This window comes from Misgurnus anguillicaudatus, chromosome 20, assembly GCF_027580225.2.
Source record: "Misgurnus anguillicaudatus chromosome 20, ASM2758022v2, whole genome shotgun sequence".
NCBI lineage: Eukaryota > Metazoa > Chordata > Actinopteri > Cypriniformes > Cobitidae > Misgurnus > Misgurnus anguillicaudatus.
Window position 1 is genome coordinate 14,008,344 of NC_073356.2, and position 27,928 is coordinate 14,036,271.

The following is a 27,928-nucleotide window of genomic DNA, read 5'->3' on the forward strand; positions in this document are numbered from 1 at the left end:
GTTGCACCGGACTGTGGAGCTGCACTCGGATAAGGCAAGTTTGTATTGTTATGTTCATCATATATTTACAGGTTTTTTTATGTTAGCCGTTTTTGATTATAAAAATAACAATGGAGATCCCTGCTGAAAAAACAATAAAACCATTACAGAAAATTCTACTGGTTTTATTGCTTTTATTGGGAATTGTATTGGTTCTAATGGAATATGGCCCAAAACACACTACAGTGTATTGGTTTTTGTTGGTCTCTAATGGTATGTATTGGTTCTATGTATTGGTTCTAATGGAATATGGCAAAAAACACACTACAGTAGTGATTTTAATGGTAAAAGCTTATGGTTCCTATTGGTATTTTAATGGAAACCATTAGAATTTTCTGTAATGGTTTTATTGTTTTTTCAGCAGTGATGACTAAGACACAAGACACATGGGCTCATTTATCTATGACATGACATGATGCATCATATTTGTGGCTTTATGAATCTAATGCATAGAATATACAAACTAAAAACAAGAAAATAAGATATGTGGCGAAAAATATGCTGTTAATCGTAGAAAGCTAGCTATAGACAGTTCTCGGTAGGTACTCAAGATAGCGGCAGGCAACTGGAATGACGTAAAAGGTCACATGACTGGTAATCATGTATACTTGGCTCCTCAGAGCCGATGATGACACATTTATTGTCTTTGAAAATTTGCACTACAGTCTTTCAAAGCACAATTCAGAGAAACTATATTGGTATTTTGGATGCAGGTTTACACTGAGGACCATCTGGATATGCTCTTGTTGCAGATGTAATAAAATAGAAGTGAGCAATTAACATTATTTAACTTTATTAATATAGTGTATACAGTTCTTCAATTAAAGACCATTGAAAATAAATCATATATTAGCTATATTTACTATTCCACACATTAAAACAGGTTTATCAGGTTCTTTACTTTTTGTTAAATTTAATTAAAAATAATTTGTTAATTCAGACATAGTATTTGTTAATGAGGGAAACTACACTCTAAAAATGGTTGGGTTAAAAACAACCCAATTGGCAACCCAGCGCTGGGTAAATATTGGAAAGAACACATGCTGGGTTAAAGTAACCCAACACGTTGGGTAACACATTTTAACCCAGCAGGTTGGGTTGTTGAGAAAACCCAACATGTAGTCATTTTAACCATTTATGGGATTAATAATCTGGGTTTTGGGTTATTCTTGCTGGGTTCTTTTTATCATGTGCTTTATTGTAAATCAAGACCATTGTTAACAGCAAATAAATGTTTATTTGATTGCAAAATAACTACAAACTCTTACATTTTTACAGTTGTAAGTTGCAAAATCATTTAAAGGACTGCTTACTGACCCAAGTATAAATATATTTATAAAATATCATAAATTATGCACATTGAAGTAACAATGTAACAGGTTGAATCAATTCGTTTGAATTTAAGACAGAATTTGTAATTTTACAGTATATATATATGAAATACTGAAATGTACATAAACAAAACTACAGCAGTGTAAAAAAGAAACAATGTAATTGTTAAATTAAAAGTAAAATCATTCATAGATGTGTAAAGTTTTTTTAAAGAACAAATGTTTTAAGTTTCACAGAATGGAATGTATTTGACTAAAAATACTTCATTTATTAAAGTTACTCGTCGCGAACAAAGATGTACAAAGGAATCGAACAGCAGGGGATTCATCCATTTGAAAAATGACAGACTACAGGAATTCCCATAGAAGCACATTGCCTGGGGTATTTATTTTTTTAAGCACTTAAAATGCCTTTAAACCAGAGACTGTAAAAAATATGCAAGTAGTGTCTGTGACGTCACCCATTGGTTTGTGAAGAGCATTTTTGAAGCTTAAAGTAGGCGGTGCGTGCCGTCGCCATCTTGGCCGAATTGCAGTTTAAGTCACTTCCGTATTCAGAGAGACTGATTGGGAAAAAAGATTGAGAGATCTGCTGCATGTTTCCCATGGCCAGGACGAAAGGAAAGGGTTTCGAGGATTCTGTCCAGAGAAGAAATTCCACCACATTTGTTGCAATCTACAAAAGAGGAAAACACTTTTAGTGGTCTGAACTGAATGATCAGATTGAAGTATTCAGAAAACCATGTGGGCCAAGTGAATTATATATTTTATAAAAATTATAAGGGTTTCATTTGCATCCCTGGCCGCATTACCACCACGTGTGAGATTTTTTTTCCAAAAATGCAATAGCCTGTTTACAGTTTGCATAAGACTTTGGTGTTACACTCCTTTAACTTTTTTGCCAACAACAAAGGCTGCAAACCACACAGACTGACAAATATGATGATCTGATCTGACTATAAAGAATAAAGTACTGCAGAACTAAAATTTAGCAGATAATTCATTCTAAATATATTTTAAATAGGAATTATTAAATGTTATACTTACTGGCTGAAGTTGTTTGAAGGTCTTGCTAGCCTCATCAATGGATGGACGTTAAAACTCTGCACACTCTAAAAAAAAAGAATTGGAAAACAACATCACATCTGATCTCTGCTAAAAACATAACATCTCTGATACAGTATCAGCCACAGATCAGAGGGTTGGTCAATATACATTTGAAATCACAGGAGACAACCCAAAAATATTATGAAATGAATATAAAATAGTAACTAAATACGACTCAATAACACATCTAAATTCATATAACAGTACACATATACATGTTTGTTAACAGATAGTCACTTCCACGCAGCCTCCGTCTTGGTGACAAATACGTTTATGTTTTCAAGTTCATATTCAAACACTTAAATTATTGTTTCATTTTAAAAGAGAGGAACAAGCATACATATAAGACACCAGTTCTTGGAAACGCTGTTTCGTTTTAATTTATCGACGCGTTACCTGCCGTACCGACTGTGAAGTGAATGTGCTTCTTGTCTTTGCCTCAGTGACAGCGTAGACGACGGCTCCGTGATCCTCCGCCGCGGCGCCGCCGGTAAAGTTAACATGTGCTTCTGCTCGCGCCTCGCCCTTTGCGGTCTGTCTTTACATATCGAATGACAAGAAAGCAATTCGTTTGTCGCTAAATTTAATTTAACAGCGTCGCTATCGCTTGTTAAGCTGGGAAAGGGAAAACTATGCGCGTGTGTGACACAAAAAGCCGAAGTGGGTTGCGGAGGTCCACTCTGTACCGGTTTTGACTCGCTTTGTTAAAGGCTTACAGAAATTGTCATGAGTTAACGTAATCAACCGTGTGATGGGGATTTTGTAACATCTGTTTTATTAATTTTATTAATATGCCATATCAAACATCTTAGAACGATTATTCAAGTCAATTTGTGTAAATGGCGATCTGAGGTAACAGTTGTCATTCCTCTAAATTACACCCGTCGTCTTAGTCAGTATAAATTAACACGTTGCTGTCTCGCAAAATGTTATAATCTTGTTTATATTCATGAAATGTTCACAAAAGCATATAAACTTACCTTGAAACAACTGCTTCAGTGACTCTGTCCTTTCACGACGACCATTGCCGAGCACATTCAAACATCAAGGGCGCGAAGCACGTGAGCCTCTTCAAACAACCCAACATAATAACCCAGCAGTTTTAACCCAACACCTAGAAAACTGAAACTACCCAAAAAGTGTTTAAAATGTAAAAAAATAACCCAGCAAAACAACCCAACAGACTCAACCCAGCATTTTGGGTTAAAAAATAACCCAGCCATTTTTAGAGTGTAAAGTATTTTACAACAGCAGTCTTTTAAAAAGAGAGGCCAAATTCCTGAGATCATTGGCACTTCTAAGAGCATACGGTTGTTTGATACATAAACAAACATCAATAATTTTACTGATGAAATGCTGTAAATCAAAATGACGTATTCTGTCAAATATTTTGACACACAACATTACTACTGTCATAAATTTGAACACAAAAAAGCACAAAAATGCATGGGGACATTTTGGGAACAAAATGCTGTACGTAATAAACAATATACATGGTCAAAAATGACCCAAAACTCACTTCGGCAGTAGCCTTTAGAAAGCTCCCAATTTGTACTATTTAGGTGTTAATATGAACTCTTTAGATGCAAAGCTAGGGACCATTTTTGTCATTTTTTCTGACAGGGTATACTGACAAATAATGTGACTCACTAGAATTAATTTTGTTGTACAGATGAAGCAATTATTTATATTCAACAGAAATATACTTCTACAATGATTTTTGTTTCACACTGTTTTAAAGTTGCAACATAAAAAATGAAAGTTTAAACAAAACACTTTCAGTGCGACTACAGTAAACCAACTTGCCATTTGTCATTTAAATAAGAGCACAACAGAGATGCACTAAATGAACATAAATGTTTGGATTGACTGTTTTCTACATGAAATCATCCTACATAAAGAACATTCTGTGAAAATATATCCTTAATATATTTAATATTAACTAAAGATCAATGAGCAATCAATGACTGAAATCAAATTTTGATGCTCCTAATCTCAGATTTAGATTATGGATTTCACATGGAGAGTGTCACATATCTAACTCTACTGGTGACATATAGCTAGATAAATATAAATCAGTGATACAAACCTGATGAATAAAGCATTATGCTTCATTGGATTATGTCTGAACTCAAGCTTTTCTACAAATGTCTTCTGTATCAAAACGGTTGCTGTTGCCTTGGCAACCACCATACCAGAACTGTGCGCATGAGTTTGCCTCTGGGTCATAGTACCACATCACCCTGTATGTCCTACATGGCCCAGGGTCCAATCCCTGCCTACAGCCTCCATCTAAAAAAAAAAAAACACTCATATGTAATACAATTCAATTGAAATGCATCTCTCATGCACAGTTAAAGATTAAGGGTGGCAGTATTATAATTAGTTTACAACGGGCACTATTAAAGGTGGACAGCACTGAATAAATGTCTAAATGCTTTATACGTAAATTGATCACTCAAACCAAATAAGTGATGTTTCCCTGACAAATTAATAAAGGATAAGTCAATTTTCTTAAAAAAAAAAAAATCCAGATAATTTACTCACCACCATGTCATCCAAAATGTTGATGTCTTTCTTTGTTCAGTCGAGAGGAAATTATGTTTTTTTGAGAAAAACATTCCAGGATTTTTCTCATTTTAATGGACTTTATAGGACCTCAGCACTTAACACTTAACTCAACACTTAACAGTTTGCATATTTTTATTTTTATTGTCAAAAATGACAATTGTTTCGCTAGATAAGACCCTGATGCCTCGTTTGGGATCGTGAAGAGTCCTTTGAAACTCCATTAAAAAAAAACTGTTAAGTGTTGAGTTAAGTGTTAATTGTTGGGGTCCATATAAGTCCATTAAAATGAGAAAAATCCTGGAAGGTTTTCCTCAAAAAAACATAATTTCTTCACGACTGACCAAAGAAAGACATCAACATTTTGGATGACATGGTGGTGAGTAAATTATCTGGATTATCTGAAAGAAAATGGACTAATCCTTTAATGCATTATCATTGAACCACAACCTCAAAACTGAGAAGTACAACATTACGTCTTTTTAGTGTTAAATTGAAGCATTTATATGAGTCAATATGTGTGAGATACCTTCTACAAAGACCTCGGGCTGAGGCGGAAGTAATGTTTGTGGAGACGGGCTGATTTCTGGAATACGCAGTACATCTGTAGGTATCTGGGGTCCCACTGCTGAGTTAGAGGACTGGGGTCCAATCGTGTTTCCAGATGGGGCTGCTGTCACCATAGGGAACTTGTAGGCAGACTCATTAAAAATGATGTCTTCGTAATCTGTTAGTTGAGGAGGAGAAGGCGTCTCAAACTCTGCTGGAAGTTCAGCCTATGATGAAGAAAGACTTTTAGACCATGACCACAAGATCATCAATCACAAAATCAGTGGGTTCTTTATAAATTATAAACACAGTCTGTGGTGAAAAAGACTTCATGCTATTTTTTAACAGCCCATAAGAACACTGAGCACATCTGACTTTGTCTATGCAATCCAATCAGAAACTTTGCAAACTTATAAATGGTATAAAACATTAAAGGTAGGGCTGTCAATAGATTAAAAAAATTAATCTAGATTAATCGCATGATTTCATGAGTTAACTGCGATTAATCGCAAATTAATCACACATTTTTATCCATTTTAAATTTACCCTAATTTAACACTTTTCAGGTTTTTAATATTCTAATCATATATACATATATATAGATGCTTTATGCAAATGTATGTTAACAATAGCCTGTTTACATTTTTAACAGGATCATCAGCCATTGTTTTGTATACGAATTTTCCTTTAAGAAGATTTTTCTTTCTCCATTTTTGTTTGCTGCTGTATCATTTGTGACCTGTGCTGGCAAGTTGAGTCAGAATTAGCCAATTTAAAAAAAATAGTTGTTCATATTTTGACATTCTCTATTAAAACATAGAACAATGCATGATTTGTTGAAATATAACAAAATATGACAGAACTACACGTGTTTGAAGATGAAAGAGTCAAATTACCACAAAAATTACCACATCCATACATTATATTACCACATCAATACCTTAAAATCACTGGTAAAACTAATAGATTTAGCACACACAAAGCAAAAACATCATCAATGTATGTTCAACTTTTTTCCTTTTGTTTGACATTGAGACAGACTGCTTAAAATCTAAGTGATCTAATATAATGTTACACATCAGATATTTTTACCCAACAGTTAACCAAACATTTACTTAAGACATAACAGATTATAGATCCTACCTGCGTGAATTCTTATAAAAACAGATATTTGTAAAACTGTAATTTGTGTAGATGTCTCCAGGTCGCGCACTCGCGCGTCTGTGTGCACGCGCTTCAGATGTCAGTCAGCGTGAGGGGATCGCTTTTGAGTCTTGTCGCTCTTAATAACTCTTTAACATTAATCAGGTACCGAACTTTATCTCTCTTAATGACTATTTTAACATCAAGCAAGTCCTGCAGTCTATTTTTTAAGTCATGCATAAAAGCGAAACCAAAATGAATTGAGACGCATTTTTGTATTAGATTAAGCATTAGGAGGACGGTAACGTTACACCTCTCAGACGTATAAATAAAGATCATTTCAGATGTCCAACGAGCATTTAAAGCATTGGATTTGGTAGACGATTTGCTTAATGTTCTTATTTCTATGAAAACCTTTTACTCATTTAGAGAGAGTCACATTTGTCTGCGTCTCTGTTCATTCAACTATATGGGCTGGACCAAGGGTCAAACAGAAATTGCGCGTTGCGTTAATCTCCGTTAATAAAATTAGTGGCGTTAAAATGAATTTGCGTTAACGCGTTATTAACGCGTTAATTTTGACAGCCCTAATTAAAGGTCAACTAATATGAGAAATTCAGTTTTATATTTGTTTGAACCTAATTGTGTGTCGCCTGAGTGTGACCTTTAAGTGATAAGATCTACATTTCTATGTAAGTGGAAAGTTACCTTTTTTTTCTAAACAACTGAAATATGCCAGGGTGTTTTTCTTTACATTTGAATAATACATTTCCTTGATTTTTGCTTTCTAATAAGTAATTTAACAACCTTCACATATATCATATTAATTGTTAGACTAGAAGTTATTGTTGTGTGCTTGTGTAGAAGTATGCAGGGGCACCTCTTTGCTCTCTGTAGGGAAATAATTACTGGTGGGGGACTCAGGTTCGTCTGGAATAGGACTGGGTCTTAATGGGTGGAAAGCGCTGCCATCATCATGCTCACAGATCTGACTTAGTAGCCTATTCTCCAATGCTAAATATATAAAAAAAAACAAAGAATTAATACATCATCATTTAAAGGACCATATGAATTTAGACATATCAGCTCGGACAACCTACAGGGTAGTGTCATGAAGTCATCGATCAAGTAGATGTATTCCAAATCAGGATCAGAGGCTAAAAGGTTCATCTCATTTTTAAACTCTGTGTATTCTGAGTTACTGCTGTCCATGACACCAATGACATAGATCTCAATCCCATCAGCGTGAGCTTCTTCCGCAGCCTCTTCCAACCTCACTGTGTCCCGTCTGTCCGCCAGCCCATCTGTCAACACAACCGCAACCTTCCTCACACCCGGCCGGGCTGCCTGGAAGAGCTGAGCGGCTTGGCGGATGGCGCTACCTGTGAATGTCCCCTCTCCTAGGTATGGCATCCTGCGCACAGCAGCTTTGATTCCAGACTGGTCGGACATCTGCTGCAGGCTGGACACCACCGTATTCACGTGACTGTAGAGCACCACACCCACACGAGTGGCATCCCAGCTCACGGACGCACGGTCAATCAGTGCGTTCACAAAATCCTTCACCACCTCAAAGTTCTCAGGACCAACACTCTCTGAGCTGTCAATGATGAAGACCAGCTCCAGAGGACTTCTGCATTTGAGTCCACTTCCTGGAGGGAAAAAACTACATAGTAGTTCTGTCCCCACTAAGCTTATTTATAAAGTTTGTGTTAAAATAATAGGAATGGTTACATACCACACATTTCCCAAATTACTTGGAGCACCTCTTCTTTCTTTGGCATAAATAGAGATGTAAATTATATATATACAGTATTTGCTTGTGTTCTGATAAAGTGAAAGGTGTACGATGTTTTGACTCACCGATAAGCCAGGCTCTCCTTTCTGTCCTTCTTTCCCCTACAATATTAGTTATAGAGCTGTTTGTTATGTTATCTACAATAAATAATACTTAACCATTAAGTTAATTATAAACTGTTAAAAGCGGACTACATTTAACTCAATTTAGAAATTGAATTTTAAGCTATAAAATAACTACAGTAACCATTTTTTATAAAATAGACCAAATATTTCATAAAAATAGGGACCCACGGGTTGTAAAAAACGCAGACCCCCGCATCACTAGTGAGGTGTGAATGAGCTGAGCTAATCAGGTGTGAGTGATTTGAGCTGAAAGTGAAGTGGTAATGAGCTAAGCTGATCATCAGGTGAGAGTGAGTTGAGAGTGATGTGGGAATAAAGTTGGAATAAGCCAAGATGATCATCAGGTGGGAATGAGTTAAAAGGGTGAGGTGGGAAATATTTGATCTGAAAGTGAGGTGAGAATCATCTGAGCTAATCATCAGATGGGAGTGAGGTGCAATTAGCTGAGCTGATCATCAGATGGAAGTGAATTGACAGTGTGAGTTAAGAAAAATTTGAGATGGGATTGAGGTGGGAATGAGCTGAGCTAATAAGGTGGAGCTGTGTCGATCATCAGGTAAAGGTGAAATGATCATCAGGTGGGAGTGGGTTGAGAGTAAGGTGGGAATGAGCTGAGATGATCATCAGGTGGGAGTGAGGTGCAATTAGCTGAGCTGATCATCCGACGGAAGTGAGTTTACAGAGTGAGGTGAGAGTGATTTGAGATGGGAGTGAGATGTGAATAAACTGAGCTAATCAGGTGGGAGTGATTTGAGCTAAAAGTGAAGTGGTAATGAGCTGAGCTGGTCATCAGGTGGGAGTAATTTGAGCTGAGAATGAGGTGGTAATGAGCTGTGCTGATCATCAGGTGAGAGTGAGATAATTATCAGGTGGGAGTGAGTTGAGAGTGAGGTGGTAATGTGCTGAGATGATCATCAAGTGGGAGTGAGGTGCAATTAGCTCAGCTGATCATCAGACGGAAGTGAGTTGACAGAGTGAGGTGAGAGTGATTTTAGACGGGAGTGAGGTGTGAATGAGCTGAGCTAATCATGTGGGAGTGATTTAAGCTGAAAGTGAAGTGGTAATGAGCTTAGCTGACCATCAGGGAGGAGTGAGTTGAGAGTGATGTGTGAATAAAGTGGGAATGAGCCAAGATGATCATCAGGTGGGAATGAGTTAAAAGAGTGAGGTGGGAATTATTTGATCTGAAATTGAGGTAAGAATGATCTGAGCTAATCATCAATTGGGAGTGAGGTGCAATTAGCTCAGCTGATCATTCGATGGAAGTGAGCTGACAGTGTGAGGTGAGAGTAATTTGAGATGGGATTGAGGTGGAGATGAGCTGAGCTAATCAGGTGTGAGTGATTTGAGCTGAAAGTGAAGTGGTAATGAGCTAAGCTGATCATCAGGTGAGAGTGAGTTGAGAGTGATGTGGGAATAAAGTTGGAATAAGCCAAGATGATCATCAGGTGGGAATGAGTTAAAAGGGTGAGGTGGGAAATATTTGATCTGAAAGTGAGGTGAGAATCATCTGAGCTAATCATCAGATGGGAGTGAGGTGCAATTAGCTGACCTGATCATCAGATGGAAGTGAATTGACAGTGTGAGTTAAGAAAAATTTGAGATGGGATTGAGGTGGGAATGAGCTGAGCTAATAAGGTGGGAGTGATTTGAGCTGAAAATGAGGTGGTAATGAGCTGTGTCGATCATCAGGTGAAGGTCAAATGATCATCAGGTGGGAGTGGGTTGAGAGTAAGGTGGGAATGAGCTGAGATGATCATCAGGTGGGAGTGAGGTGCAATTAGCTGAGCTGATCATCCGACGGAAGTGAGTTTACAGAGTGAGGTGAGAGTGATTTGAGATGGGAGTGAGATGTGAATAAACTGAGCTAATCAGGTGGGAGTGATTTGAGCTAAAAGTGAAGTGGTAATGAGCTGAGCTGGTCATCAGGTGGGAGTAATTTGAGCTGAGAATGAGGTGGTAATGAGCTGTGCTGATCATCAGGTGAGAGTGAGATAATTATCAGGTGGGAGTGAGTTGAGAGTGAGGTGGTAATGTGCTGAGATGATCATCAAGTGGGAGTGAGGTGCAGTTAGCTCAGCTGATCATCAGACGGAAGTGAGTTGACAGAGTGAGGTGAGAGTGATTTTAGATGGGAGTGAGGTGTGAATGAGCTGAGCTAATCAGGTGGGAGTGATTTAAGCTGAAAGTGAAGTGGTAATGAGCTTAGCTGACCATCAGGGAGGAGTGAGTTGAGAGTGATGTGTGAATAAAGTGGGAATGAGCCAAGATGATTATCAGGTGGGAATGAGTTAAAAGAGTGAGGTGGGAATTATTTGATCTGAAATTGAGGTAAGAATGATCTGAGCTAATCATCAATTGGGAGTGAGGTGCAATTAGCTCAGCTGATCATTCGATGGAAGTGAGCTGACAGTGTGAGGTGAGAGTAATTTGAGATGGGATTGAGGTGGAGATGAGCTGAGCTAATCAGGTGTGAGTGATTTGAGCTGAAAGCGAAGTGGTAATGAGCTGAGCTGATCATCAGGTAGGAGTGAGTTGAGAGTGATGTGTGAATAAGGTGGGAATGAGCCAAGATGATCATTAGGTGGGAATGAGTTAAAAGAGTAAGGTGGGAATTATTTGATCTGAAAGTGAGGTGAGAATGATCTGAGCTGATCATCAGATGGGAGTGAGGTGCAATTAGCTGACCTGATCATTAGATGGAAATGAGGCTCTGTTTACACGTACATGGTTATTTTTAAAAACTGAGAGATTTACCTTCGTTTGTGCCCCTCGTTTACACGCAAACGGAGAACTCGCCTCTGAAACCGATTGTTTCTAAAAACTCCGGCCAGAGTGGAGACCCCGAAAATCCCCGGCCGCACGGCCGCACGCAAAGTGAGACAAACGGATGCCCAAGCAGGCAACGTCGCAGAGAACGCGCCAGAGCCCGCACCCACGCCAAAAGCGCGACCCATGCCCACATGCGACTGCTACTCTGAATGCTTCCAAGATCACATTTATGTTCCTGCAAACTCGTTTCGTGTGCTTGTATTTGCAAATACAGCTGCTCCATTATGTCGAGAAGCAGAGACGAGTGCTCGGAGGTCAGCAATTTTACGCGTGTTTGACTTCATGCGGTGCTGCAAGAACCGACGGACGGATGATGTCAAAGTACTGCGAGAGCGATTCGAAATTAGACCTCTACGTGTGATTCCTCAACTCGCTCTCGCGGTACGTTGATGTCATCAATCACCTACTGCAACAACTCCTCCCTCCAACATGAAGAACCAGTTCACGTCACCACCAGCGCTGCCGGTGATTGGCTTACGTGGGCTTGAGCGTCTCTTGACGGCAAATATGCACGGGTACGTGTAAATAAACACTTTTCTGAAAACTGACATGTGTGCACGATATTATTTTTGAAACCGGAGAGGTTGAAATGTCCGTTTGTGAAAATAGCCGCCCACGTGTAAACATAGCCTGAGTTGACAGTGTGAGGTGAGAGTAATTTGAGATGGGATTGAGGTGGGGATGAGCTGAGCTAATCAGGTGGGAGTGATTTGAGCTGAAAGTGAGGTGGTAATGAGCTGTGATGATCATCAGGTGAGAATGAGTTGAGAGTGAGGTGGGAATGAGCTGAGATGATCATCAGGTGGGAGTGAGGTGCAATTAGCTCAGCTGATCATTAGATGGAAGTGAGTTGACAGAGTGAGGTGAGAGTGATTTGAGATGGGAGCGAGATGTTAATGAGCTGAGCTAATCAGGTGGGAGTAAAAAGTAAGGTGGTAATGAGCTGTGCTGATCATTGGGTGAGAGTAAGATAATCATCATGCAGGAGTGAGTTGAGAGAAAGATGGGAATGAGGTGGGAATGAGCTGAGATGATCATTAGGTGGGAATGAGCAAAGAGTAAGGTAGGAATTATTTAAACTGTAAGTGAGGGAATAAGATGAGCTGATCGTCAAGTGTGATTGGGAGTGAGGTGCAAATGAGCTGAGCTGATCATCAAATAGGAGTGAGTGAAGATAATAATCAGGTGTGATCAGGAGTGACATGCAAATGAGCTAAGGTGTTCATCAGGCAAAAGTGAGTTGAAAGAGTGAGGTGAGATTGATATGAGCTGGGAGTGAGGTGAGTCAGGTTTTACAGGTGGTTTTACAGGTGAGAGTTAGATGAGGTGCTTATCTCTTATGTAAGTTGATCAACTGAATAGTTGTTTAAAAGCATCTACAAACCTTGGGTCCGGATTTTCCTGGCTTTCCATGTTCTCCTCTCTCTCCTTTGCTCCCACGTTCCCCTCTTAGGCCTCTGTTACCCTGAGTTATAAAAAAAAAAAAAAAATAGTATATTTTATTACCACTGTCAAAGTTAATGGGTTAACATGATTAATAGAAATAAACTTTAAAAAATATATTACATTCAGCCAGTGTGTGCTTATTTGGTACCTTATCTCCTGGCAGACCATCACCTGGAAGCCCCCTAGGACCAGGGGACCCTTGAAACCCAGGCTCTCCCTGTAATTAAAACAGATTTTCTTGACATACGAATCGCATGATTTTCAGTGATAAAGGAAAAGTTATTACTGTGTGAGTAAGATCATTGTGCATTTACCTTGGGCCCCTGGATACCCTCCCCTGGAACACCTGGAAGACCAGGATCGCCAATCTTGCCAGTTGCACCCTTCAAAAAATTCAAATTTCTTAATCAGTATTGAAAAAACTTTGAGTAAATACACAATTTAGTCCTGTAAAAAAGTGATTTACAACCTTTGGTCCCATAACTCCAATGCCTGGAGGCCCTGCAGGGCCGGTAGCACCAGGTGAGCCCCTGTCTCCCTGAGAACAAACAACATCTTTATAGCCTAAAATTCAGACTTAACTGATGCAATAGAAAGTAAAATTAGTGAATTATGTTGTCCATGAATCAGATAAGTGTTACAGTACCTTTGGTCCAGGAATTCCTTGTCCTTCGGGTCCAAATTCACCCGGTAGCCCAGGCAACCCTTGAAGTCCCTAAGAAGATATTACATAGAAAGATTTTAGTATTCAATTTTACTTGCAGTAAGTTTAATTTAAGGCTGTATCTCCATTACACACCTGGGGCCCAGGGTAACCCTCGCCCTTTATTCCTTGTGGCCCCATTGGCCCAGGACTTCCTCTGTCACCCTTAAATATTCAACCATAGCATTTGTTTAAGTAAAAAAAAACTCTGCTGATATATTAAATTAATAGCAGTACTAAAATGCATATCTGATGGTGTTACCTTTGGCCCTGCTGTCCCAACCCCTGGCTCTCCAACAGGACCTTGGGGGCCTGCAGGTCCTGTTTCTCCCTAAGAAAACATACAAGCAATGTACAGTCAGTCATCATTATTACATAATAAACGTTGACAAAAACCTTTCACAAACTTTATGTATCACCCATGAGGGGCTTATGATTAAGTATTATCGGAGATCCTGCAATAAGCTGCAGAATATGAAAAAAATACATGCTATTATTATTTTTATAAAATCGTACAGTGTTATATGATAACACTATAAACAAGGTCAAGTAAAAAACTAACTCACTGCAGAATAACTCATTATTGGTTTGTGAGGTGTTTGTAAAGTCACAGACCTTTGAACCAGGTAATCCTTGACCCGGAGGTCCCGGTAAACCCATCATACCAAAACGTCCTGGTTCTCCCTAAATACATGGAAGAAAACAATAAAATATAAAGATTTGAAAGCAGATATATACAATTATAAATTTTGTAGATTATTATAAAAATAATATATATTTTTACCATATTTTAATAATTTTATGCCTTTTTTCTTTTACTGTTTAAGACACTTTACCTCTACAGTAAAATGTTCTATGAAATAAATTAATATCTTGTTTGATGGTCTGTGCCTCAGCTTAAATATTTTGACTATGTCCATGATAAACGATTTTAACTGTTTGCAATTCTCTAACAACAAAGACTGGGTAATTTCGGAGACCAAATGTTTTACTACAGAAGCATGACCATTTGAGCCTTAATAACGAGCAGTAAAAAGTCATAAATTATAACATTCAACATTATGACATTCCAACGCTATAAACACAGCAACCTTAACCTACACATTTCTAGTGCAAAACTAGACTGTCTAAAATGTGTTTAAATGTGTCTAAATGTGTTTTAGTATAGTCACTGTGCCACCCACCTTGGACCCTGGAGGCCCCACTGCTCCAGGACTTCCAGGGAGACCCCGAGGTCCTCTGACACCCTGGTCCCCCTATGAAAAGATTTGCAAACAATTCCCCCAAAGCAATACATTTAGAGGAAACAGTGTTTTATATGTTATGCAGCTTTTTTGTTCATATATCATGTAGTATATGACAGACTCATAAAAGATGCTTAAGATTAGAGTGCAGTATTTCATTCTTAAGTACAAGCTTTCGAGTGTATCTCATCGACCATGTTTCACCCCAAAATAAAACTAAGTTAATATTTTAAATAAATTTAAAAAAAAATTAAATTAAAATGTTTTCTTGTTTTACTGTAATTTTCATTACTCCCAATGATTTTGATAAAATGATAAAATGAATAAATTAAAGGCAGTACAAATACTAAAATATCATAATTCTTTGTAAAATGTAAATGTCTTTAATGTATTTCTTTTTATTTATAATAAAAATGTCCTGAAAATATTAAGCTCTAATTTATACACTGTAAACACACTGTGATCAGTGTTGGGGGTAACGTATTACAAGTAACGTGCATTACGTAATCGTAATAATACTTTTCTGAAGTAACAAGTAAAGTAACACATTACTTTATAAATGTACACATTAATATTTGAGTTACTTTTTAAAAAAAGTAAAGCGAGTTATTTTTCAGTTTATTTCATTCGATTTAAAAATAATAATAATGCACTGAATTAAACTTCACGTAGAATTACACACTTCATGCGTGCACACCTGAGCTAGAACAGGGCAGGCCAGAGCTTAACATTTTGGAAAATTTAGTTTCTGAATGCAGAACTTCTCAGTCATAAAAAACAATTGCAAGGCCTGAAAGAGATCAAGCCTCAGCCAAGTAAGTAATGCAAAAGTAACTTTAAAGTAATGTAAGTATTACTTTCCATTAAAAGTAACTAAGTAACACAATTAGTTACTTTTATGGGGAGAAACTTAATATTGTAATGCATTACTTTTAAAAGTAACTTTCCCCAACACTGACTGTGATAAATAAATATGTTCACTTTTTACAGTGACAAACCTTGCATTGATTTCATTCACATGGGTACTGTACATTTCGCTGAAATGTATTTTTTTCCAAATTAATGACGGTCTGTCGGCCTATTAATCACTGTTTAATTGCAACTAGATCTGTCTAATGTGACAAAATGTAATATGAGGTATGTCAATGGGAATGTCACTGTACCTTCTCACCAGGGATTCCTTTTCCTGGCGCTCCCTCTGGTCCTTGTAAACCTGGCAAACCCATCTCACCCTGCAGATATAAATAATATATACTGCAGTACATATGCCAGGATAATGGCTTCATAAAGGACCCCAACAAGTAATTGTACATTTGCATTTAAAATTTTTAATTCTTCATGAAAGTGACTTCAGCAACCAGCCACCTCAACTTCACACACGTCCCGTCTCTTTACCCATTTTCGGTAATCTGCGAGTGATGCAGGATGACGCACAGCCAAGATGGCGACGACAGGCACCGCCTACTATTGGCTTCAAAAACAACTTCAGAAACCTATGGGTGATGTCACGGACACTACGTCCATCTTTTTTTACAGTCTATGATTTTCATGTGTCCACATGTGTTTTGGAGTCATTGATTTATAGGATCATAATTAAGTTTTAAAGTGCCCAATATTTGATGACAATGTAATCTGATTATAATCCTATTTTCTGAGTAAACCCAGAATAAACATCTGATCTACCTTTAAACCAATAGAGCCATCTTCTCCTGGGATTCCAGGAATACCCGGTGCTCCGTCTGGTCCCAAATCACCCTAAAATCACAGATACACCACTACTACATAAAACTTTTATACGTGAATATGCCTGTCTGTATCAAAACATGACAACATTTATAGAAGCTTTTATATTATTCATACCTTTGGCCCAGGTTCCCCGGTTCCTCTCTCACCTTGTTGTCCCGGCTCTCCCGGAAAGCCCTGGTCTCCCTGATAACAAAGGTAACAAAAAGCAAGTGCCACTGAATCCTTGGTGTCCTGAACTCTACATTTTACAATATTTATTACAGTAATAAAGACACAATGTACCTTAGGACCAGCAATGCCCACTCCTGAATGACCCCTTGGGCCGGGTGGTCCAATGGGCCCCTGGTCACCCTGTAATAAGAGATGCCACAAAAATGGATGACATACTTTGACTACCTCTGAAAGACAGCAAAGGTTTAGATGTTGGTTAAAAACATTGCTTTGCCTTCTCTCCCTGGATTCCTGCTCCTGGAAATCCTATCAATCCAGGCAAACCTGGTTCCCCTATGTTACCCTACAAAAACAGAACAATGACTTTCAGCTGTGTTGTATTTCTTAATCTTCAACACTATCATGTTTCATTTAGAGAAAGTCCATTACCTTCTCCCCCTTGATTCCTTCACCTGGAGGTCCACGAACACCTTTAGGGCCCCCAAATCCTCTGTCACCCTAAAAGCACATTGTAGATAACAGAGCTGATATTTAATAAACAAATGTTTATGTACTGTCATCAGTAGTCAAAGGAGATATCTGGTTAACTCTTGCCTTTGGCCCTGGTAAACCCTCTCCTGGAAAACCTTGGTTGCCTTGAAATCCTTGTTGTCCTGGTGGGCCCTAAAAAGCGACATTTAGTATATTATACCATACACACTTGGTGTCTGTTTGTTGCATGTTATTACATTAGAGCAGGTTTAGCACAATGAAATACAGTATCTCTTCAGTTCAATTTGAACAGTTTAATAAAACATTGTGGGTCTATACTCACTGGTAGACCTGGCTCCCCTATACCAATAGGTCCAGGTGGTCCAGGTCTGCCCTGGCTGCCTTTGTCCCCCTTAGCAAACATAAAGAATTCATGAATATTATTCTACCATATCCTTGTTTTGTCCATATAAATTGTGTTGAAAAATATTTGTGAAACCCAAAATAGTTTAAAGCTTGAGATTACCTTTGCCCCAGGAAACCCAATGCCGGGGTCGCCTGCAGGACCGGTAGGTCCACTGTGTCCTCGTTCACCCTGGGAAAGATGTAAGTGATGTTTTATAATAGGTTTTATGATGTTTTTTTGGTAGCCATTCATGATTTTAAATCCTTAAAGTTGCTGAAATATTTTTACCTTAAGTCCAATAGGGCCCTCAGGGCCTGGGTCACCAGGACTGCCTCTTGGCCCCTTAAATGGAAAGACAACCAAATATTGGTCTTTATACAGTATTCATCAGTAAACATTAAACACATTGAAACATACTGTACAGTTAGTTGCAGAGTCAACCCAATAGTTAAATATTCAATAAAGTGACCAAATTAGTTTCTTGAAAGGTGCATTGTGTAACTTTTAGAAGTATATCTTGACAGAAATGCAGTATAATCTACATAATTATATTATCAGTGGTGTATAAAGACCTTAAATAATGAACTGTATCATTTTTATTGCCTTCGAATGGGTTTTGGTTAAAATTTACACACACCACCTTTAAATCTTTAACATATGTAATCTTATCATTGCATATAAAGTCTTTAAAAGGTAACTATGCCATCAGTTATAATGTGATATCACAGGACACCCACGACAGCCAGACGATTTTCCACCACAAAAGATAAAGCTGTGTGGGAAATGAAAGTGGTACTCAGCCTCTCTAAATCCGAATGGGTTCAAAAGCGGAGGCTGCTGTCATCACAAAATCACAGGCATAGAAAACCACTGGGAATAGGTGTAGATAATAACCATCCAATCCCGGTAGACAAAGGAAGCAGTCAGGCCTAGATTCACTGCTTAGCTATGCTATATTAGTGTATGGATATCACTAATCCCACAATCACATTCCATATGTGCATGGGATGGAGAAGCGATCAAAGTCTCTGTCTGTGTATGCATGATCATTTCCTCACTGCAGTGAATTGTATGCCACTGTCTCATTCATAATAATGGGAGCGTTATTGTTCTGCACGTATGGAGATTTGGAGATATTTTTTTATCAACAAAACCTAACACAAACATGTTCGGCTCATGATTTACCAATCGAAAGTAATTTATTCATAAAGAAATTCAATAAAAGTGTAACCTGATCTCCTCTTGGTCCTCGAGGCCCGGAAGATCCTTCTGGACCCTGTGGGAACAAAATAAAGGTGATGAACACCATGGATCACAGATCCAGAAAATCACACACTGTATCTAAACCTACTTGAACTCCTTTCATTCCCGGGGTCCCACACTCTCCTTTTCCTCCCTACAGAACACAGAGAAAGAAGAGAGAGAGAGAGAGAGAGAGAGAGAGAGAGAGAGAGAGACTGATATATATCACTGTACTGTGTCCAGTATACCTACGGTGCTTCACCCTTAGGCTGATGCTGACTGAATTTATTGGTTTTAACAAACATATACTAGCCTTTTCTCCTTTAGGTCCATGTCTTCCCTGCAACAAAAGAACCACATGACATAACTGCAGTAAGCAAATTAACCGAATATACTATATAATATTATATAAGTCAAATAATTAAAGGATATAATACCCTAATACCCTCTAATCCTGGACTCCCATATAAACCTGGTTCTCCCTGTAAATAGAAAGGGTATATGTCAATCAAAAAAATCTAATGTTTACACATTCTTAAAAAATGTGAATGCATTGCATAAAAAATATGAGAATATTGTTGCTTGCCTAAACATAAGACAGATTTAGTGCCCTGAAATGAGGCTTATCAGCCTGATATCACGAGAATTCGTACATATTTCACAATTAGGCTAATTCGTATGAATTTGTACAAAGTTAATCATACAAAAACTATAACGAAACCCCACCCCTAACCCCAACGTTACAGGGGTGAAGGCAAACCGTACAAAAATGTACGAATGTGGTTGCGCTAAATAATATGAATTAGCCACCTCATAAAATATGTACGAATTGCCATGAGATAGTATTGGGCTTACCCTTGATCCTTTTGGACCAGCAGGCCCATCAAATCCCGGATCGCCTGGTTTTCCCTAATGAAAAAAATACAGAAGTACTTTTTAAGGAACATGCAAGCACTAGTGGATAAAAAGTTCTGCTAAATGCAGAAATGTAAAACCGAACTTCATGGGATGAACTCTTGTGCCAATGAATTAACTTTCAGTTTTTGTCTGCCCATTCCTTGGCCTTGACTTTTAACTCGTCAGATGATGAAGGTGTATATTAGAAAGCACATGTGAACAGAGATGCTTCAGTAAGAACAATTTCATACTGTAGTCTGTGAACCAAGCTTAGAGAAACCAAGTTTTCGAAAAAATTGAACAAGCTAACCGTTCACATTACATGGATTACTGTTATTTAGCAGTCTTGCTTAAACAGAGCACACTGGGTGCAGATATTTTGAGCCTATTTTGTTGTGACCAGATCAGGTCCAGCTCTTAGTCTAGTCCAGGGGTTCTCAAAGTCCTTATCACTGCTGGTTTGAGTCGTTTAAAACATGCATTTGAAAAAGCAACACTCGTCAAACATAATCTTTATACATATTCTTTATTATCATGAAAATACCTAAAGAGGTTTGAAGAACAGCAATATTAATATATCCTTAAGACATTTCCTGGAGCTGCGTGTGTCTGGTTCTTCGTCTGAAGCGCATATTGAGTTTCTGCCCGAGAGCGCCCCCTGGCTTTTGGATGTAGCGGCATTTCACAGTAATTCATTGAGAAGCATAGCAAGCATCATCAGCCAATTTATAGGTGCACCCCTAATTTTGGTCAGTGTCTCTGCATACCAACCACACTTTTTTGCCATGGTTTATGCATCTGATGAAGAACAAACTGTGGCATTTCTCTAATTAGGTTGCTCTGTATTTTGCACCTGGTTACTTTTGGCATATTTCTTGTGTTTATGTTTAAAATATTTTTTTTACTTTAAATGCAAAATACACTTATGTTTTTCCCAAACTATTTGTGTTGATTTGTTATATAAAGAAATGAATTCAGATTTGGACCTTTGAATGTAAACTTTGAGAACCCCTGGTCTAGTCTAAACAACATTTTGTTTCACAGAACATGAAACAAACATTATTGTGAGGTCAGCAATGGAGGAAATTAAGAGTTTGTTTCCAAAACGCGATAAACAGCTTTTTTTTTTAAAAAAAAAGAACGAGTTACTGCCAATATCAGTATGATATCAGGTCAGTATTTAAAAGTAAACTCTTAATTTTACGCAAAATCCAATATACGCCGTGTTTTTCTGTCATCTTTTCTCCCTTTTTCCCAAAACGCACTAAACGCCACTCCTCCTTTTCTACAGAATGCAATAAATCCGCTCCACATAACACAGCGCACCATTCCACGCAGTGTAAACAAACAATGGCGGCAGTTTTTATAATAAATCTTTGAAAATCAAGTTATGAATTTGAATTTTTAATGCTATTATAACCTAAAGATGCTATGTGAAAGTTTGTAACAGAAAATAGTGGTTTTCATTTTGTAACTTTCTTGGTATAGAAAACACATTTTTACCGAAATTTGTCAAAATGGATTTATTGCGTTTTGGAACCAAACTCTTCAAATATTAGTCATGTTTAAAAGATGTAAGCTATTGATTTACATATGTACATACAGTACAGTTAGAAGAGTAAAGGTTTATATTGTTGTGTTACTGTTTATGTATAGCAGCATTTACATAAATATATATTTTGATAGTGAAGCACGCTGTTTTAAAATAAACCTATTAACAATGGAATTATGCCAACTGTCAGACAGACTGAGGTACACTCTTAAAAATAAAGGTGCTGTAGAACTATTGTTTGGCTAAATGATAATTTTACATTTTTTGGAGGAACATTATTCTTTCATAAAATGTTTTTGTAATGAAAAAGGTTTGATTAGATAAAAAGTTAAGAAAGAAATTATTCTCAAAGAACCTTTGACTGAATGATTCTTTGAGGAACCAAAAATGGCATCATGTAGCACCTTTAGTTTTACAGTGTACAGTAATTGGAGATATAAACTTACTGGATTTCCAGGAGGACCCCTCTCTCCTTTCTCACACAGACAAGATTTAGCCTGTGGACACTGTAAAAGCATATAAAACCACCAATGAGATACATACAAGCCAAGTATTTTACACTAGATAATGTAATGTATCTAAACATACTTACAACCGTGTTAGCCATTTCACTCTGTAAAACAGAACAAAGACATTTTAGACGGATACACACAAGACCGTTACATACACTATAGTGACAGAAATGTGTTTGTATGTGAACAAATTTTTTTTTTAAATGTTAAGGACTACATAAGTACAATTTATTTACTGCACTGTATCACTGTAAAACAGATTAAACAACATTATTACACTGCACTATACTTGACCCTGATTGGTTAATTGGAACATTTTGCTTTCAACATGTCATATCTTTAGATAAAATGAACACAAAACATAAAAATATAGATATTGAAATATGCAAATTGACTCCAGGCACATTATTTTGCAAAAATGATAAATTAAATGCACTTCCCTAATGCAGGATATTATCATACTGTAAGGGGTTGTGCACACCAAAACTTTTAAACGCGGCTGAAACGCCTGGACAACGCCGAATGCCAGCTGTTTTTTTAGCTGAGTGCCAGCTTTCTTCAGCTGAGCCCTTTGGTAGCTGTGATACTTTAGCTGTGAGCCGGTTGGTTGCTGTGGTAATGCCCCACCCCTCCTCCACTGTGATTGGACAGCCGTTTGAGGACTGACATTGACGAGCGGAGCTTTTCACCCAAAGTTGAATTTTTTCTCGGCACAGAGCACGGAAAAACCGCCGAGTGCCGGATTTCAGTGCGGAAAAAAACTGCTAGCTGCTGGCTTATTCGAAAAACGGCGAGTTTTCATTGGAATCAATTGAAAACATGCACCGGCCGCAGGTGTAAAAGCCTTGGTGTGCACCAAACGCGGCTGAAAAAGCCTGGAGGACACCTAATGCCAGCTGGTTTTTCAGCCGAGGGCATTTTAGCTGTGATACTTGAGCTGTGAGCCGGTTGGTTGTTGTGATACTTGTCCCGTCCCTCCTCCACTATGATTGTACGGCCGTGTGAGAACTGACATTGACGAGCGGAGCTTTTCACCCAAAGTTGAATCTCTTTCAACTTTCTATGCTCAGCGCCGAGGGCGGAAAAACCGCAGAGAGTTTCCACTGGAATCAAAAAACATGCGCCGACCGCGGGGTTAAAAGCTTTGGTGTGCACGTCCCCTAAGTGATCATCCTCTTGAACTTATTCTGGCATATCTTTTTAGTCTGGCTTTTGAAATGGAGTGATTGTCTGTTTTTTTGGGTTTTCTTTATTTTTTTAATAGTGTTTGGCACATTGAATGTGATTTAGGACATCTGGTTGTGCAGCACCATGGGCAACACGGTTGCATTTAAAGGTGCTTTATAAATAAATAAGTTTGAAGTTTGATATCTGTGCAGATTTACAAAGGGTAAGTAAGTGGTCATTTAGCTATTTTAGCCAAAGAAATTTACAGTAGGCTCTGTTTATAAAACTGGTGCAACTACTTGGGGCTAAAGGAATAGTTCAATGAAAAATAAAAACTGTGGATTTATCCAGGTTCCTTTATAAAAAATAAATGCGTTCCACTTATTTCCATATGATAAAAGTGATACAGTATTGGGAACTTAACACTGTATATACTTCTATGGTGTTTTTGTTAATTGATCTTTTTTGGACAGTACCAGTCTTGACTTTATATGAAAAGCAGTTCCATTAAAAATGTGTCATACAGATTTGGAGCAACACGAGGATGAATAAATCACAGGGTGTTTTAGGTGTCACTTTGGATAAAAGCAACATCTGGTAAATTAATATAATATGTAAATGTAAGTATAATTAACCAAAACAGCAACATTTACTATCATCAATGCCCACCACTCACCAGTTCTCTGTAAAGCTTGTCATCCAACTGTGTATCGGTGAGGCTGAACAGGTGCTGTTGTGGTGGTGCGCTGGCGATGGACCTTAGTCCACCATTATCCTGCTCATCTAGCGTGGCACCCGACAGCCCAATGACAAACACTCGGATGTTGCGATTTTTTGCATCTGCCGCTGCGTTCACAGCACTGGGGCTGCGCGGGTGGTCCACCCCATCTGTCAGTAAAATGGCAGCTCTCAGGCTGCTGGGGGCGGTTTGTCGGGTAAATAGATGAGTGGCGTTGGAGATGGCGTAAGATGAGTAGGTCCCATGGCCAATGTAGGTCATTGAGTTCACTTTGCTTTGAAAAACGTCTATGTCCTGCCAGTCTCTGAAGTTGTGTTCCACAGAGACAGTGCTGCTGTACTGCAGGGCGGCAAGTCTCACCCGCATATGCCAGCCCGCCACCTGCAGCTGCATCATTTTGGTGCTGAAACGCAACACAAAGTTCTTCTGCTTCTCAAACAGAGGCATTGTGGCCTTCTCAGAGCTGTCCAACAAAAAGGCCACCTCCACTGGACAAAACAGTGCTGAGAAATGCAGGAAAATAGTATGAGAATAATAATAAGACATTACAGTAAAGTGCTAGGTGAGTATACAGACAGGTGGACAGATAGACAGACAGACAAATGGATAGCAGACATATGGACATACAGGCAGATTACCAGATGAACAGGTAGACAAAATGCGGCAGACTGACAGAAAGACATGCAGGCAAACAGACAGAAAAGCAGACAGACAAATAGACAGGCAAAGATACACACGCAGATAGACAGACAGAGACAGACAGACAGACAGACAAATGGACAGGCACACAGATAGACAAACAAACAGATGGATAGAGAGACCGATACTGTAGAAAGACAAGAAAGACACACAGACCAACATCTCACAAAGTTCCGTGGGATAGTCGCGGAATTTCTTGCTCATTTTTCCGTGACATTCCCACGGATCTCTGCATATTTCCGTGGCCCTTTTTCCTATTTTCAAACCATTGTTGCTTCGGTTTAGGGTTAGATTTGGTGCTTGCATTACTTTGTCACTGTAAGTATTGGTTTATACAATTTTTTCTGATGTATTCTTTTATATTTTCTAAACTTTAATCAATTGTCACCTGGCATTGGGGTTAGAGTTGGGTTTGGGTAGGGATGTCATTTTATGTAAATCTAACCCTAAACCGAAGCGAAAATGGTAAGAAAATAGACCCCTTCACGGTTCACGTCACAAGCTATTCCCACTGCGCATGTCGGGGTCAGAAAAGTCATTACAGCAGATTGAGTTGCGAATTATTCGGTATCGTCAAAAATGCCTACTTACGTCGTGGGCTGTGAAAATTGCACCAGGTCTTCCGTTAAGTTTTCGCGATTCATGCAGAATCTCAAAAAAACAAAACAACAACATCTGCGTCTGCAAGCAATTAACGTGCAGACTGGGACAATGCAAATATCAAAGAGGCTTGTGTTTGTAGTGCTCACTTCATTTGAGGTAAGTCATCGTTTTTGAGCCCTGTTAGATTAAATTATAAAGCCTAAATGGTATTAACAGTTCGACCCCGTGCTGCGCGCGCACCCGATAGTCATTCAATGTTTACAAACCTTGAAGGGATCTATAGGACAAAACAGTTGAGTAACCAATCCGTGAGAATGCCACGGAAAAGAAAGTCTGTGGCAGGGCCACGGAAATATGCGGAGATCCATGAGAATGTCACGGAAAAATGAGCAAAAAATTCCGTGACTATGCTTGCACAGACAGATAGACACAAACACAGAGACAGAGAGGCAGATAGACAGACTTAGAGACAATAGATAGACAGGTGGACTGAAGATAAACAAACAGATGGACAGACAGGCAGGTGAACAGATGAGAAATGAAGGCAGATAGATAGAAAGACGTGCAGGTAGATAGACAGGGAGAGAAATGGAGACACACAGACAGATGAACAAAGAGGCAGACAGACGGAAAGACAAACAGGCAGGCAGGCAGACAGACACACAGACAGACAGAGGCAGACCGACAGAAAGGCAGAAAGACAAACACACAAATAGAACGACTGACAGGTTGATAAAGAGACACAACAAAATAAACAGACAGACCAACACACACATATAGAGAGGCATATAGACAGACTGACAGGTAGATAAAGAGACAGACAGACAGACAGACAGATAGACAAAGACACAAATAGAGAGCCAGAAAGATAGACAGACTGACATGTAGTTAAAGAGACACAAAAATAAACAGACAGACAGACACAGATAGAAAGGAAAATAGACAGACTGACAGGCAGATAGAGATACAGACAGACAAACAGACAGACAAACAAACAGACAGACAGACAGGCGGATAGAGAGGCAAACAGACAGAAAGGCAGATAGAGAGAGACAGACAGACAGATAGACACAAACACACAGATAGAGAAGCCGATAGACAGGCTGACAGGTAGAGAAAGAGACACAAAAGATTGACAGACAGACAGACAGACAGACAGACAGACAGGCAGATAGACAAACCCACAGATAGACAGACTGATGGGTAGGTAGAGAGACTAAAAGACAGACAGACAGATACACAAACACACATAGAGAGGAAATAGACAGACTGACAGACAGATAAAGAGACAGACAGACAAACAAACAGACAGACAGACAGACAAACAGATGGATAGAGAGGCAGACAGACAGAAAATCAGATAGAGAGTCAGAAAGACAGACAGACAGATAGACAAAGACAGACAGAGAGGCAGATAGACAGACTGATAGGTAGATATAGAGGCAGACAGACGGACAGACAGATAGAGAGACAGACAGACAGGCAGATAGACATACAGACAGATAGAGAGACAGACAGGCAGATAGAGATACAGACAGTTAGACAGACAAACAAACAGACAAATAGAGAGACAGAAAGACAGACAGATAGACAGACCCCCAGATAGAGAGGCAGATAAACAGACTGATGGTTAGGTAGAGAAACAAAAACACAGACAGATACACAAACACATAGATAAAGAGGCAGACAGACAGACTGACAGGTAAATAAAGAGACACAAAAAATAACAGAGACACACACACATACACACACACACACACACACACACACATACACACACACACACACACACACACACACACATTCTGGTTTCCATGTTTTGTGGGGACATTCCATAGACGTAATGCATTTTATACCATACAAACTGTATATTCTATTCCCCTTACCTACCCCATTCCCAAACCCAAACCATCACAGAAACCCTTCTACTACTTCACATTTCAAGATACATCATTCTGTTTGATTTATAAGCTTGTTTCCTCATGGGGACATCAAAATGTCCCCACAAGGTCACAAAAACACTGGTATTCCTATCTTTGCGGGGACAATTGGTCCCCACAACGTGATAATTATCAGGTACACACACACACACACACACACACACAGACAGAGAGATAAAGAGGCAGGTAGACAGGCAAACCATCAAACAAACAAACAAACAAACAAACAAACAAACAAACAAACAGACAGACAGATGGGTGGGCAGACTGATAGACAGCCAGAGAGAAAGACAGACATACAGGGCTATAGTTGTGCTTCTTACTTTTAACGTCATTTTGGATGACATTATTTTCAGGCTTTTGTCTGTGTTTTCTTCTGGTTTGGCTTCTTACTCTCCAGGACAGCGTCAACAGCAGGAGACACAGCAACACTCCACACTGCATCCTTCAAACCTTCTGTCTATGCACAAAATATATGTTATACTCTCATTCTTTGCCATTATCATTTATTTATATAATTGCAGATAAGTTGCTATGCTAAATAGCATCCATAAAAAAGTTACCATAAATTTAGTCAAGTGTGCTAATTGATCCTTAATACCTGGTAATCTCCCCCACTGTGGTAAAGTCACTAAAGTCACTATATAACTAGTAGCCCTTGTACTTTATTGCTGCTATGATCTCATTACTCATACACTACAATCTGATAATCCACATCTTGCCTTAGACACGCTAAAGGTGTCTAGAGGGCTTTATCCTGTAAACTATCCAGAGATTACCATGCAAAATATGGTACATGTGTTTTGTGTTTTTCACAATCTTCCCTTACAGAAATTCACAACAGTTACCATAGTTTAAAGAAATTTACCATAGTTACTATATAGTTCCATAATAAATT

At 38.6% G+C, this 27,928-nt stretch overlaps 1 protein-coding gene and 1 long non-coding RNA gene across 2 annotated transcripts; both read right to left on the bottom strand.

The window, feature by feature from the left end:
* Positions 1-1,201: 1,201 nt before the first annotated feature.
* On the bottom strand, positions 1,202-3,719 carry LOC129419871 (uncharacterized). Its single transcript, XR_012359687.1, has 3 exons — positions 3,458-3,719; positions 2,418-2,482; positions 1,202-2,046 (listed from the first exon to the last, which is right to left on the bottom strand). It is a non-coding gene; the product is annotated as an uncharacterized lncRNA (long non-coding RNA).
* Positions 3,720-4,596: 877 nt separating this feature from the next.
* Positions 4,597-27,553, bottom strand: col28a1a (collagen, type XXVIII, alpha 1a). The gene is given in 34 exon segments (XM_055220792.2): positions 4,597-4,769; positions 5,575-5,821; positions 7,618-7,751; positions 7,838-8,389; positions 8,476-8,512; positions 8,601-8,636; positions 12,877-12,957; positions 13,087-13,155; positions 13,253-13,321; positions 13,408-13,476; positions 13,585-13,653; positions 13,738-13,806; positions 13,904-13,972; positions 14,257-14,325; positions 14,826-14,897; positions 16,049-16,117; positions 16,569-16,640; positions 16,746-16,814; positions 16,914-16,982; positions 17,077-17,145; positions 17,232-17,300; positions 17,397-17,465; positions 17,617-17,685; positions 17,800-17,868; positions 17,968-18,021; positions 18,911-18,955; positions 19,031-19,075; positions 19,235-19,261; positions 19,359-19,403; positions 19,777-19,830; positions 21,817-21,876; positions 21,963-21,983; positions 23,726-24,291; positions 27,354-27,553. Coding segments are annotated over 34 exon segments (3,477 nt in total). The 5' UTR covers positions 27,475-27,553.
* Between the last annotated feature and the right edge of the window lie 375 nt (positions 27,554-27,928).